This window comes from Taeniopygia guttata, chromosome 5, assembly GCF_048771995.1.
Source record: "Taeniopygia guttata chromosome 5, bTaeGut7.mat, whole genome shotgun sequence".
Classification (NCBI taxonomy): Eukaryota; Metazoa; Chordata; class Aves; order Passeriformes; family Estrildidae; genus Taeniopygia; species Taeniopygia guttata.
Genome location: NC_133030.1, coordinates 14,129,102 through 14,141,806, shown reverse-complemented (window position 1 = coordinate 14,141,806; position 12,705 = coordinate 14,129,102). Strand labels below are relative to the sequence as shown.

The following is a 12,705-nucleotide window of genomic DNA, read 5'->3' as shown; positions in this document are numbered from 1 at the left end:
ATATTGTATCTCTGATCAGTACCCAGTATCCTCCTTTTCAGAAAACACAGACAAATTTGTGCACATTTTAGGTTGCTTTTTCTCTTGATGGCACAGGAGACCTGCCAATGGAAGGCGCTGCTCCTAATGTTTGAAGAAAATTAGGAATTCTCCAGTAAATGTGATGATTGATGGGAACACGTACAATTCAAATGAGGATCATGGTGAGGCAGGTCCATCTCGAATTCAGCAGCCAGTTCTGAACGTTTCACAACTTAATCATCATACACACTGCAAGAATTATTGCTACAGTCAACCTCTGGCACAGGGTAAAGAGCTCCCTAAAGCACAAACAGCAAATCTCCCCTGTCTGTTATGGGCTGCAGCATCTATCACCCAGACACAACATATATCCATATGTATTACCAGCAGTGAGGTGACGGCTCAGTCCAGAAGCAGGTGAAAATCCTTCACTCTGCACAGGAGCTTGGCAAAGCAGGAACTTTGCTCAACAAATGAACAGTTCCTAGGGTGGGTGATTGCTTTGCCAAGCCAGCAGTGCTGCCCTGGCACCCTGTGCCCTCAGCCTCCAGGTCCATCCACGCTCCCCCCACCTGGCAAGCAGCAGCCTAAAGCAGAAGTGAGAACCAGACTTTGCTTTTGCCAGGGTGAAGGGCAGAGTCCAACCACAGTGGCTTCCCTAATTTGAATGCTGACATCTTTGCTGCAAGTGACCTTTGTGATATCTCATGGAATGCAAACAAGTGATAACACTGGCAGGGAGAGGGGGGCACTGAGACTGAGGAGGAAATGCATATTTTCCACATCACATCAGGCCAATTATCAGTTATTGTCCTTTGCAAAATCTTTTAACTATGCTTACAGCTCAAAGAGTGAAGCTGTTTAACCTTCACACCACTCAAATGGCAGTTTTGGCCCACGCAAAGGAGCTAAACCCAAACCCAAACCTTCTTTTACAAGTAACAAGTTACACTTCAGGTTTTATGTGGTGCTTTCTACAGGGCAGCAGAACAGCCAAGCTTGTAAAACTCTCAGAAAGGAATCCCAGTATATCCTCACCTGTCTGGCAAAAGCAGTGCTGCAGCTCCTTATCAGTGGAGCATAACTGATGCACTTAATTTTGGGACAGGTCCAGTGGCTACTGAAGGTGAGTTATAGAGAGCACAGGCAGCAATGCCTTTGTGCTATTGATGATTCCTAGGAGGAGATCTTTTATGATGAACCAAAGGTTACAACCCTATTTCTGGAATTGTTTTCCCTGACTGATTCACAGAGCCATGGTTTGCCTCACTGCAGTGTCAATGAGTATAGTTCCTGGAACAGACTTGCCCAACATTTTGTGTCATTATCTGTGTTCCTTTTCTGGTCCCTCCTTCTTGTATTTGACAGAAAACTGAGTGGGCAACATCTTCATTGATAAACTCTTGTCTGGCTACATCCTCTTCAGCTTTATATGCAACATCCTCTCCTGGTTTGGGCTGTTTTACCCTACCAGCATGGATCCATCACTGACACTGAACACATTCCAGCTTCACAGAGATGCACACCATGAAAGATTATGTGCCTTCAGAGGTTCTTTTTTTAAAGCCAGTGGATTTTTCAGTCACATAAAGTAATTCAGATTTTCAATGTTTGATAATTAAACAACTGATTAGGACATATAAAAGAAGGGGTAAGTATAGGTTCATTCTGACTATATAGGAGGCTTTCTTTTTGGTTTTCATCAAAATTTTACAAAAATCTCCAAAAATTACATAATTTGCCAGATTTATTTCAGTAAGAGCTGCATTTTCAGAACCAGCCCTCCCTTTTAGGAACACCCAAGTGAGAGTGTGGGCTCCCACAGATAACCTGCAAAGCACAACCCTGGCTCATGCGAAGTTCAAGGCTGCATCCCATAGAGCTGAGAGCTGCAGAGCAGAGAAAGAACACTGTTAGGAGAGCTCTCTCTCTCTCAGAGAGTAGCTTTGAAGTACTTAACTTAAAAGAAAGCACAGAACAGTTGATTAAAGGGGAATGTGGTATTAACAAAGGCATTATTTTTTGAAAGCCCCTGGAGAAAGAAACATGCAAAGTGCACTGCAGAATGAGGACTTGCCTTTTCAAGAAAATGGGATTCGGGGAAAAAAGTCATTGCTTTGACACATCAGCTACCTGCCCAAGCTTTGTAAGATGGTTGCAAGAAAAAACAAACCAAACATTTCATTTCCAAGTGTGAAGTTATCCTTTGTGTCCACAGAGTTATCCAATCCCTTTCCTGCGGGACAATTTATTAGCACAAATCCAGAACAAAAGTGGTCTCAGATCAGGTGCTCCAGAGGAGAGTTAATTCCTTGTTCTTCCCACACTGGGACCTTTGCTCCCACAAGTCCTTGCTCACACTGGGGTTTCAGATTCCCAGGCCATCACTCCACTGTTAACAGCAGGACAGCTGTAAAGCAGGATGAAGTCTGTTTCAAGTAGTAACCAATGAGGAGAGGAACAATCTCCCACTAATCTATCTCATTTAAAAGCTGAAAAGAGGGAATCTAAATCCTCTTGCAAGGAGCAAAAAGTCAAGTTGAAAAGATGTTGCAATTTACTGCCATATTATGCCAATAAGCAATCCAGAAGGGAATTACCAAGCAGCATGGTTATCTTTGTATACCATCTCCTTTCATGGGGAAGGGAGAGAATTTTTTTTGCACAGATTGGAAGTGGAAAAATTATATTTTCCCACTGTAGAGCATTGGCCAAAGCCTGGAGTGACATAAATAAATACCACTGGAAAGCAGGGGAGGAGGGAAGGAAAAAAAGGAAAATAATACAAGCTCTACCCTTCTTGGGATATGGTATATTAAAAATGCCATTGGAGTTTACTGCACATTAAAAATGTCACTATTAGGTTGTTTTCTCTGGGACTGTGGAACATTAAACAAGCCAGAGACTTTGAATGTTCATTTTGTTTCTTGGTTTGTCACTTTTGCCTGGCAGACATTTTCCTACTGTTCATCTACAGCTGCTTTGTTGGCATCAGCCATCACACAATCTAAGTGCTGGAGAAAGTAATCCAAGTGGTACAAAATGTGATTACCTCTTGGGAAGAGGGAGTAAAATGCAAAATTTCTCTCAAGAATCTTGGAGACAGCTCTGCTAGCCCCCTCAACAGGGGCTGGTCTGGCTCTCACTGGAGGAAACTCTCTGGTTATGTACATGAGAAATGGATGTTTTTGCTGTAGAATAAATTCTGTCTACATTGGATAATTATACAAGGACTCATTCCATCCACTGCAGAAATTAATGAAATAAATTCTCTAGCTTATCTTCATATCAGACCAGACAAGCACAATAATCCTGACAGTATTAAGATAGCACTTCAAGTTCTTTGGATAAAAATACACAGAAAAAATGTCAGCCATTCATACTTCTCCTGGGTTTAGACAGGAGATCAGTGAGCTATTACACATTCCACAGGTGCAGTAGTCTGCATCTCCAAACCTCTTCTTCAATGCACAGTTGATAATTAAAAAACTACCAAGACTCCATAGCCTGTGCTCAAAATGCTACAGACCAGTCAGAGACTGACAGCAGTAAATTCTCCCTCACAAGCTGGTTTCTGGCGTGTATTTGTTGTCAAATTTCTCTCACCTTTCTTTTTCTGGAGCTTTTTGTGACAGGGAAAGTAAAGGAAATCTTTATTGCTGGCCAAAGCTCACATCTGTTTACCAAGCACACTTCTCTCTGTGCACATGTTTTTACCTTTTAAGCTGCAGGTTGGCAGGCTTTACAAGTGTTAGAAGATGACAGCTACTGGAAAGGAGCTTTCCCAGGCAGTTGGTGAAGCTGTTCAGACCTGTCATGGCCATGATTTGTTTGTAAGGATTAAATCCTACTTTTGTTAATAAAAAAGGAACAATAAGGTGAGCTTGCACTTCAGTAATCTGCCCCAGAAATTAGCTATTCTTGCTTTTCCTCTTGACCTTGCTATTGGACTGAGGAGCAATGATTTACTACTAAAACATTGCCACTTATCTCTTATTTAAATTTGCATATTTTAACTTGAGCTACAAGATCATTATGATCTTGGCTGCTAGGTTAAAGTATGATTTTTAGGTAGGCACCAAGAAATTAGGACCAGGCTACCTCTCAGCTCTTGCTGCCAGTTTCTAGCCTGGCCCCAAAACAACAGATTCAAACATGAGGAGAAGCATCACCACTCCCTGCCCTGAACATCCTGGGCACAGCAGAGCCAGCCCTGAGCTGTGTCTGTGCGTGAGAATAGGGAAACACTGCTGTGTTCTGAAAGCCTTTGCCCTTTCAAATACAAGTACACTCTGCTCCTCCTTTGCTCCAGAGTTAACAGAGACATGCCTGTGGGATGACTTCCCCACTATTTACATATTTCTGCTCTGTCCTGTATTAGTCAGTGTTTCTGTCTCCAGCCTGTAACCTTTGGTCAGGTCTGGGATCTGCCTGGACTTTCTGCAGTTGTGCTGGAAGACAGATTCCTCCTGCAGTTCAAAATACTGTGAGGAAGAGCAGGGTTAGGGTTTTCTCCCTCAGGCCCATGCTCCTGCTTCACTGAGAAGTAGCTGAAATATCCTATCTAAAACCAAAATTCACAACAATGAAAAGTTGTTTTGTCTTTTACAAGAGCAGGGGCTCTGTAGAAGCATTTCACAGCCCCAAACTTTTAAGAAGAAGAATATTGGAGGATTTGGATCCATAGCAAAAAACAAGCCTCATCCAAACACTCCCACTGACTGTAGCTGGCATTGGACTGGACCCATATGTGAAATGTAAGTAAAATATCCTCAGAGTCCTTCCCAATATAGTGGATTACAGCAAGAGTGTTTTTTACATATAAAAAATGGGGTTATAACAAAAGGGCATTGCTATGCCCAGGGCCTTCCTTTCCCCTCTCCAAACATTCGGGGGAAAAGGCAAAGAGACTGTTCTCACACACATGGATACATCACCTCCTCAACAAACAAATCCACAAATTTGTTTCCCCAGCATGAAACTAAAACAAGCAGAGAAATATTTTTCTTCCAGTGTTTGCTTTCTATTTATTTTCCGTTGCCACCTTTGTGCCTGCAGCAAGGTCAGTGTTCCTGAGCCCCAGGCCTCACTGGCTTTGCATCTGCTGCCTCTCAAACCCCAGAGGATGGCACTAGAGCAGCTCCCCCATTGCAGCTGGCAGGCACAGGACTACTCCAGAATTGGGGTGAACAGGCAGAATGTTGGGAACATAAACTGGGGTTCCAGTGGGACAGGGATTAGAGCTGGGATGAGGCATATCACATCAGCTGTGTTTTTAGCAGATTTTTAAGGAATTGGAGCCTTAAGTTTCCTCTTTAAGAGCTGTGATGTTATTATTGCTATTATTATTATTCCAAGTTTCTTTATCAATATTTCCCTGTTGTCTTCTCCATTGTTCACAGAAAGCAAAATTCTGAGTTTGCTGGCAGATTCACATTCATTTTTGAAGGTGATCAAATAGCTGTAGGGATTTATTCACCCAATTTCAAGCAGAAAAAATCCATAATCAACTTACTGGGGAGAAAAATACCCAAACCTAACTGCACATATCTAACCAGGGCAACCTCACAGTGCTGTGATTCAGAACCTTGCTGTAGCTTCCTCACTACTTGGGAGCATTACTGTCAGTGTTGACAAACAATCTCTTCCTGCAGAGATCAAGGAAGATTTTAACATATTCTGGGCACTATAAGAACCATAAATAACAACTTATTGAATGAACCTCACTTCACTAGGCATGACTTTCCCAGACTTGTATAATGTGTAAAATCATTTATTGCTGGAAGACCCATGAAACAAGCAGCCACAAAAGCCCATTGCATCTTATTGTTTGAAGCTTAAACCTTAACATCATTTATTTCTAAGCTAGTTTTCGGGTACATACAGAAATCAAACCCTGGTAAAATCATTTTAATTTCCTGCTCTCATTCTTTGGGCACAGAGTGGACCCGTGAGATATTTCACTTCTGGTTGTTTTTCCACATTACTGGTAAACTCCAGTTTCAGCCAGGATGCCCATAAACAAAACTCAGTCAGACAAGGCAAAGGTTCCAAAAAGACAGTTACTAGCTCAAAGCCAGAGTGTTTCATTTTAGACTTCATCCCTATTTAAACCATGAAAATCTCAGTAAGTATTGAATTTAAATCCACTGTCACTTTCTCCAGGCTCTTGTCAAAGGACTCATTATTAGTTTCTGGTTTACAGTACCTCCTAGATCCCCGTGCTGAGAGGGACCACACTGCACAAAGCAGAGCTGCTGCACACACAGAGCAGGAAGTGGTCTCCATCCCAGAGTGTTTGGGATCCCAGACATAGCAGACAAAAGATAAGAAAGAGGTGCTATGTTTCCAGCATGTGACACTCAGCAGGTCAGATTTTGTCATCCTCTTATCAAATGAGACCAAGTAAATACATAAAATAACATCCACAATACATGTGGATATTTCTTGTAAGAAAGGTTCTGTCCCTTCTTACAGGAGCAACCACAAAACCTCCCAAGCCTCTCAGATGTATCTGAATCCTCTTTTCTCCTGTGTTATGGCCCTATCCCATGGCCCCCTCTCACACAGAAACAACAGCTCACTGGAGAACAGTTTCTGCAGGAGAGCACAATGAAGGGATATATGTTTACCAAAAGGGATCTGTATAATTTTGGTTCCTGTTGGTCCTGGTGCCCTATTTCTGTTTGCCAGAAAGGAGGAGCAGCACACTGCCTGTAAGCAGAAATCTAATTCCATGCTCCAAGGCCTGTGGGACTAGGCAGCTACCAAGAGAAGTGTAATTGCACAGGCAAGCCTGAACTCCCAGCCAGGGCTGCAATATGTATAAAACCCTGGCTGCCTGATAAAATCCTGGGTTACCCCAGGCCCTCAGTATCAGCAACACGACTGTTTTCCATGCCAAGCTACCTTGAGCCTGTCAAAGTAGGTTTAATTGCTGATTTTCTCTGCACAGTGCCCAGGGCATTATATGACATTGGCTAGGCCATCTGTCCTGGGGAAATGCTCCAGGGAATGGCTGCTGTGTCTATGTCATCCCTCTTGACTAAGGATCTTTTCCACAGCAAGCCATCCCTGCAGGACTGTGCCTGTGGTCTACAGAACACTACAGAGGGGCAAATGGGAACTCCAGGGCAGAGCAGCAGTTGGCAGCTACACAGCAGAGCCCTCACTTTTGCTGTACCACTTCTGTGAGTTTCCACTCAGATCACTGTGTTGTTGGAAGGAATGCAGATCTGTTTCAATCTGAATTACAGTCAGACCTATGAGTGCTGAAAGAATGGCAAAACAGAAACAGACAGAATAAGGTGAGTAAACATGTTGTAGGAAAAGTCAGAAGGAACACACCAACAGTATTTCTTGAGCTACCTGCTCCAATATTCATGGTGTGATTCATGTATCTACTAGAGTACTGCAGAAACCCTGGACTAGTTACACAATTCTCATCACGGGTTTATGTGAAATTAAGTCATCCCAAATGGCCACTCAAACCAAGGGTTACTGACAAGAGAAGGGATGAAATAAAACATTCCTGTTGTTCTAGACACAAAAAAGACTGCTAAGGAAGTAACTTTATAACCTGAGAAGGGTCTGCAGCTTTAAGAAATTCTCCCCTAAAGGTTGTAAAGCTTTTACTATGCAAAGTATTTTTGCTATTATATACACTGGTGGCCACTAAGTGCAGCTATTGTTTCTGGCGGTCATTCAGAGGAGGTCGGGACTGATAAAATGTTTAGCAGAGTTTGTTTGGGTAGATCCATCTGTGTTTTTAACCTCCCATACAGCCTCTGGTGTCCTTTTAAAAGATGCTGGATGTTCCTGCGTCTAATAAATTACAGGCTTTACTTTTATTTGCCATTTTTTATTATGTATCATGCCACAGAAAAGAATGTCTTCTTTACATTACCCACACTTTTCTCTATGGATTACAGAAGCATTTAAAAAAATAGGCTGTTTCTTTGCTGTGGGGCAGGGGTGCAGCTTACACAGAGCTTACATTTCCTTGGGAAAGGCCATGTGGAGATGTGGCCCGTTGCTCTCATTCCTTACACCTTGGGCTGAGCTCATGCTTCAGAGGAACAAAGAGGGGAGATTGCAATCAAAGGGCAGGGAGGCTAAAGGTGTGTTGAAAGGTTCTAGCAAGGAGCCCAAGATGGAGCTTCAGAAAGGAAACATTTTCAGATCACATGAGCACCAGGAAAAATATCCTAAATAGTTGGGAAGCACCGTGATAGCAGTTTAACACTCACAGTGGCTGGGTTTAGTAGGGCAGGAATTGAAACAGCCCCAACATAAAGTCTCAGGATTGCACAGAGCAAATCAGGGGAGCTCTCAGCACCCCACTTCCCTGCCTGCCTGCACTGCATGAGCACAAGGTGAAGCACCTCAGTGACAACTTCTGCTACTCTTTATGAGTATTCTGTGTCCAAAACCTGACAGAAACATTGCTGGCACTACATTGCCTCAAAATGCTGTGCTAACGTTTGCTGGCTGCAAAGAAGATGAGAAATTGTATCGCCATTTCACAGGTGGGAAAGATAGAACACCCACAGATGTAAAAAGACATTTAAATCCTCCAGTGAGAGGATCCTGACATCTGAACACCATTCTGTACATTTCCTAAAGCCTTTTGCACCCAGAGACAGCGCTGTCCTGCTCATGTATCAGGTGCCTGCAGCACTCACCTGAGCTTGTCTGCCACAAAGATGACGCGGCGCTCGAGCAGGAGGGAGGCGAAGATGCGGATGATTTGCCGCACGCTCAGGCACTTGAAGAGGCACTCGAAGTCCACGTGCTCCAGGCGGGAATCCATCGGCCTGCGCAGCTCGATGACCTGCACACAGCCAGCACACAGCGTGGTCAGCAGCGCCGCGCCAGGGCCCGAGCCCAGCCCGGCCCCGCAGCGCTGCCCCGTGCCCGCCTGCTGAAGGGACACACTGTGACCCCAGGCCCTCGTGTGCAGGCACAGAAAAACGCTGTATTGCACAACTCCTGTCATGCCATTCTTTCCAGAACACAGCTGTGTGTGCACTGTCGGCTGTCATCTCCAAGGGGAGCAGAATTCCCCCTTCCAAACATTCTGTGAGAGATGTAGAGCTTGGCTGAGCTGAGAGCATGAAGCAAGTAACAATCAAACTCTGGAGATGGAAGCTTACAGGGCTGACACAGCCATAAAATCAAGGTAAATCGGGTTCTAAGCTTGACTAACAATTCATATTAACATCTAGAGAGAAGTCTGGGACTCAACTAAAAGGCCAGGAAGACTTTAAACCAAATTTACTTCATTTCCGTTCTTCTGTGATGTGCAATTCACTAGATAATGTTTAAAACCTTTCTCTTTTCATATAAAGATATGTACATACATATACATATATATATATACTTAACTGGGGAGTCAGGACAAGGTCTTAGATGGTGAGTTGTGACATCCCTTTACAGTCTAATTTTCATACTTCATCCATGACCTCAGGCCCTCTCCTTCCTTTTCTCAAATGCCTTTTCCTTGATTCCTTTATTATATCTTCCTTTTACTCTGCAATTGACATGTTCAGATGTGGAACTTGAAGGCAGAGGACAGAAAAAAGAAGAGGAAAAAATAACGTGAAGAAGAGAGTAACAGAAGGAGAAAAATATGAAGCACAAAACAGCAAATGATGGAGTACTGAGGAATTTGAGGAAACAGAAGGGAAAGAGAAGAAGTTGGCCAACTTGAAGCTGTGTTGAAATCTCTGAATATATGTTAACAGGAACATGCATGCATCTTCTTTCCGTATGTCCAAAATTACAATCACTTTATTGCTTTAGACTAGTTTTATGTTTTCATGCACGTGACACCACATTCCACAAGCAGACTGGATCAGGCTTTAACTGGAGTAGCCCTTACAGAATTCCTCACAAACACTCTTTTAAGGATGTGCTCAAGATCACAGGATACTGCAAACAAAATGAGTTCATATCAGTTTAGTTGTGATATTGTTTGTGATCACTAACATGCAACTGTAAAAAGAAAGCCACTCTTAGAACAGTATTTATCAAATCAAATAGATTTGATTTTTTAAGCCTGAAATACAGGAACAGTATGATGTATAGACACCCATAATTCAGCTGCTGCCACAAACAGCAGTAAGAAACAAATTGTGGAGAGACTCCTTGGAAATGCTGGCTAACTCTCCCTCACAATCAGCAAAGGTGCCCACTTCCATTCTTTAGCACTGGGATTGCAAGCTCAAATCAAGTGCATGTGCCAAATCACGAGGGGCTGATTCTACAGGAAACCTGCCAACACGAAAATCTTGCTGCAGGGTAGGATGCAATGCAAGTTACAGCAACTTTTACAAATACCAGGGATGTTTTCTGCTGCCTGGCAAAGCCTGCTGCCTTAGTCTGCTCATCACAAAGAAATACACAGTCTGCTTCCCAATTAATCACCATCTTTGTTTAGGCAAGAGGAGCCACAATGGAAGGACAAGATTCTGTTCCTAATTAAGCCAGTGCATTCCATTTAAATAACGAGTTTGTACTAGCAACAACAGAGAGCAAAGCTCAGCCAGAAGAGAGTTGTTTGTTTGTTGGAATTATCTCAATATTTTTCTCTGGGAGAGTTCAGAAGCTTGAGCAGAGGATAGAGAAGTTGCAGATCATGGCTCCCAGTTACATTCACACAGAAAAAGCATTGTCAGCTCTTTTTCCTTTTATGTCAATCACCCTATCAGACGCTGCCTCTCCAGAAGAAAATGCAGGTGACTCTAAAATGCCTTGCAAGTCACTTATACAAGGAACCCTTTACATTTCATACCATATATTACAGGCCCACTCCATTGAAATCAGTGGCGTTACATTTAGAGAAAACACGATTTAATGCAAAAATAACAAAGGCTAACCCTAAGGAGGATGAAATAACCCTAAAGGGGTTTTTTTCTCTCTGCTTTCACTAACTGGGACAAATTCTATTCCTATCTTCAGTAATGAATCCCCTGTATATGCTTGACCATCTGAGTGGAGCTACTCTAGTTATACATAGGGGCATGCAGAGAACAGAATTTGACATGGTAAATGGGTGGCCAGCCCCAAGCTGGAAAAGCCTTTTAATCAATACTGCCATTTTCCAGTAAGGCATACATTGTCTAATGCCAGGCTTCTAGCTACTTGAGTCAGGAATAAAAAGAAATGGCATCAATTATATGTGTGCACACAAAGTTTTACATGACATACTTTCCTTTGAGAGCCAGTTAAAAGGTATTTATTACCAAAGAGAGCCATTTAAATGCTGCTGGTCACTCCTACCATGGCCAGGACCAGCAGTAAAAAGGTTTGAAATAACAAGTAGCTGCTGAAGTGCTCAGGTACAGACAGCATGGGAAACTCACACTTGCTTGTTATCACTGTGATAAAGCCCAGCAATGCTGCAGTCTCTGAGCTGTACTAGGCCAGGCACACTGGGACATTTGTGTTGGCTGCTTTTCTTCCACACAACTTATTAATAAACATAAAATAATAAATACATAACCGTGAATTGGCTTATAATCATCAATGGGAACTAGCATTAGCATGTCCACAGTGGTGCAGCTCTTGCTCTGCTTATTTTGAGGGTTTGCCACCTCACAGCCCTGCTGGATCTGTTTGTCTCCTCCTGCTTTTCTTTTGCTGTTTTGATACTGCAGTGGTAAAGGGTAAAGCTTTGACTTTTAATGTTTGCAGTTTCTTTTTACCTCATTTCCAGCTCCAGGAAGGAAGGTTTTGACTTTGATTGTCTTTCCAGGTGCAGGAAAAGGAGATTCCATCAGACTTCTCATAAATGGATAAACCAGGGCAGCAGATATTCCCCTTCTCCTTTCAACCTCATCCAGGATCTGGTCCATTAGTAAGACATAAGTGAGAGAGAGACAGAACATGTCAGCATCACATAGACTTTTGAAGCATCCTTTGACCCATGTGTGCTTAAACACATGGCAGATCTAAGTTTATGTTTCCTCTGTCATGTATTTCTTCATTACCATCAATCCATTTTTTTTTTTTTTTTTGTTACAAAATGAAGTCTGTTTGTGAATGTTATTAACACAGAGGCAAGGAAGAATTAACAAGTCTGGAAAAGAGGAAGAAGACTCAACATGACTAAAGTGATCTGTATATTGTTGGGATTATGCCTGAACAACAGGGTGAGCTGAAGGAGAGAAAGATGAAGACAAATCCCATTATCACAGCTCAGGTCACCATCACATCTCAGTGGTACATCTTGAAATTTATATCAAGGAAAATCTTTCTTCTGCACTGAGCATCTCTCCCATTTCAGCTGAAAGGGCAGGAAGAAGTCAGAAAGCAATGCTGCCACTATGATAGCAGGACAGAGCTCCTGAAAGGGTCCCAGCAGTGGCTGTCAGGTCAGAATCTGTGCTGAGCTGGAGATCGTGAGCCGCCCCTGAACCACACCCAGCTGTTCACACTGGTGCCTGCATTAAGGTCATTTTCTCTTGATGAAACAGCAGGCAATGTAGTCTTGAAATAAGCAGATGAAACTTCTTAAAGCTAGAGACAGTTATGTTCTTCTCTTTTTGGCCACATGGGGCAACATAAATTAGATCACAGCTAAGTTTTCCCACATTAGACTGAGCATATAGATGATAAAGCTAAAGAAGACAGAAAGAAAGGTTCAAAGCAGTTAGTGGTTTGACCTGCAGCGGTGATCTT

The 12,705-nt window shown here is 42.8% G+C and overlaps 1 protein-coding gene across 17 annotated transcripts in view; it reads right to left on the bottom strand.

Moving 5' to 3' along the window:
• The window catches only part of DENND2B (DENN domain containing 2B), a 155,040-nt gene that overhangs the window by 13,683 nt on the left and 128,652 nt on the right, over positions 1 to 12,705 (bottom strand). For all 17 annotated transcript variants that reach the window (XR_012056233.1, XR_012056234.1, XR_012056235.1 and 14 more), the window contains 2 exons: positions 11,730 to 11,870; positions 8,706 to 8,854 (listed from right to left, as the gene is read on the bottom strand). Coding sequence is in view for 14 of the 17 variants with exons in the window: in XM_072929630.1 (XP_072785731.1) it covers positions 8,706 to 8,854; positions 11,730 to 11,870 (290 nt within the window). In the remaining 3 variants the exon portion in view is untranslated. The remainder of the gene's footprint in view (positions 1 to 8,705; positions 8,855 to 11,729; positions 11,871 to 12,705) is intronic.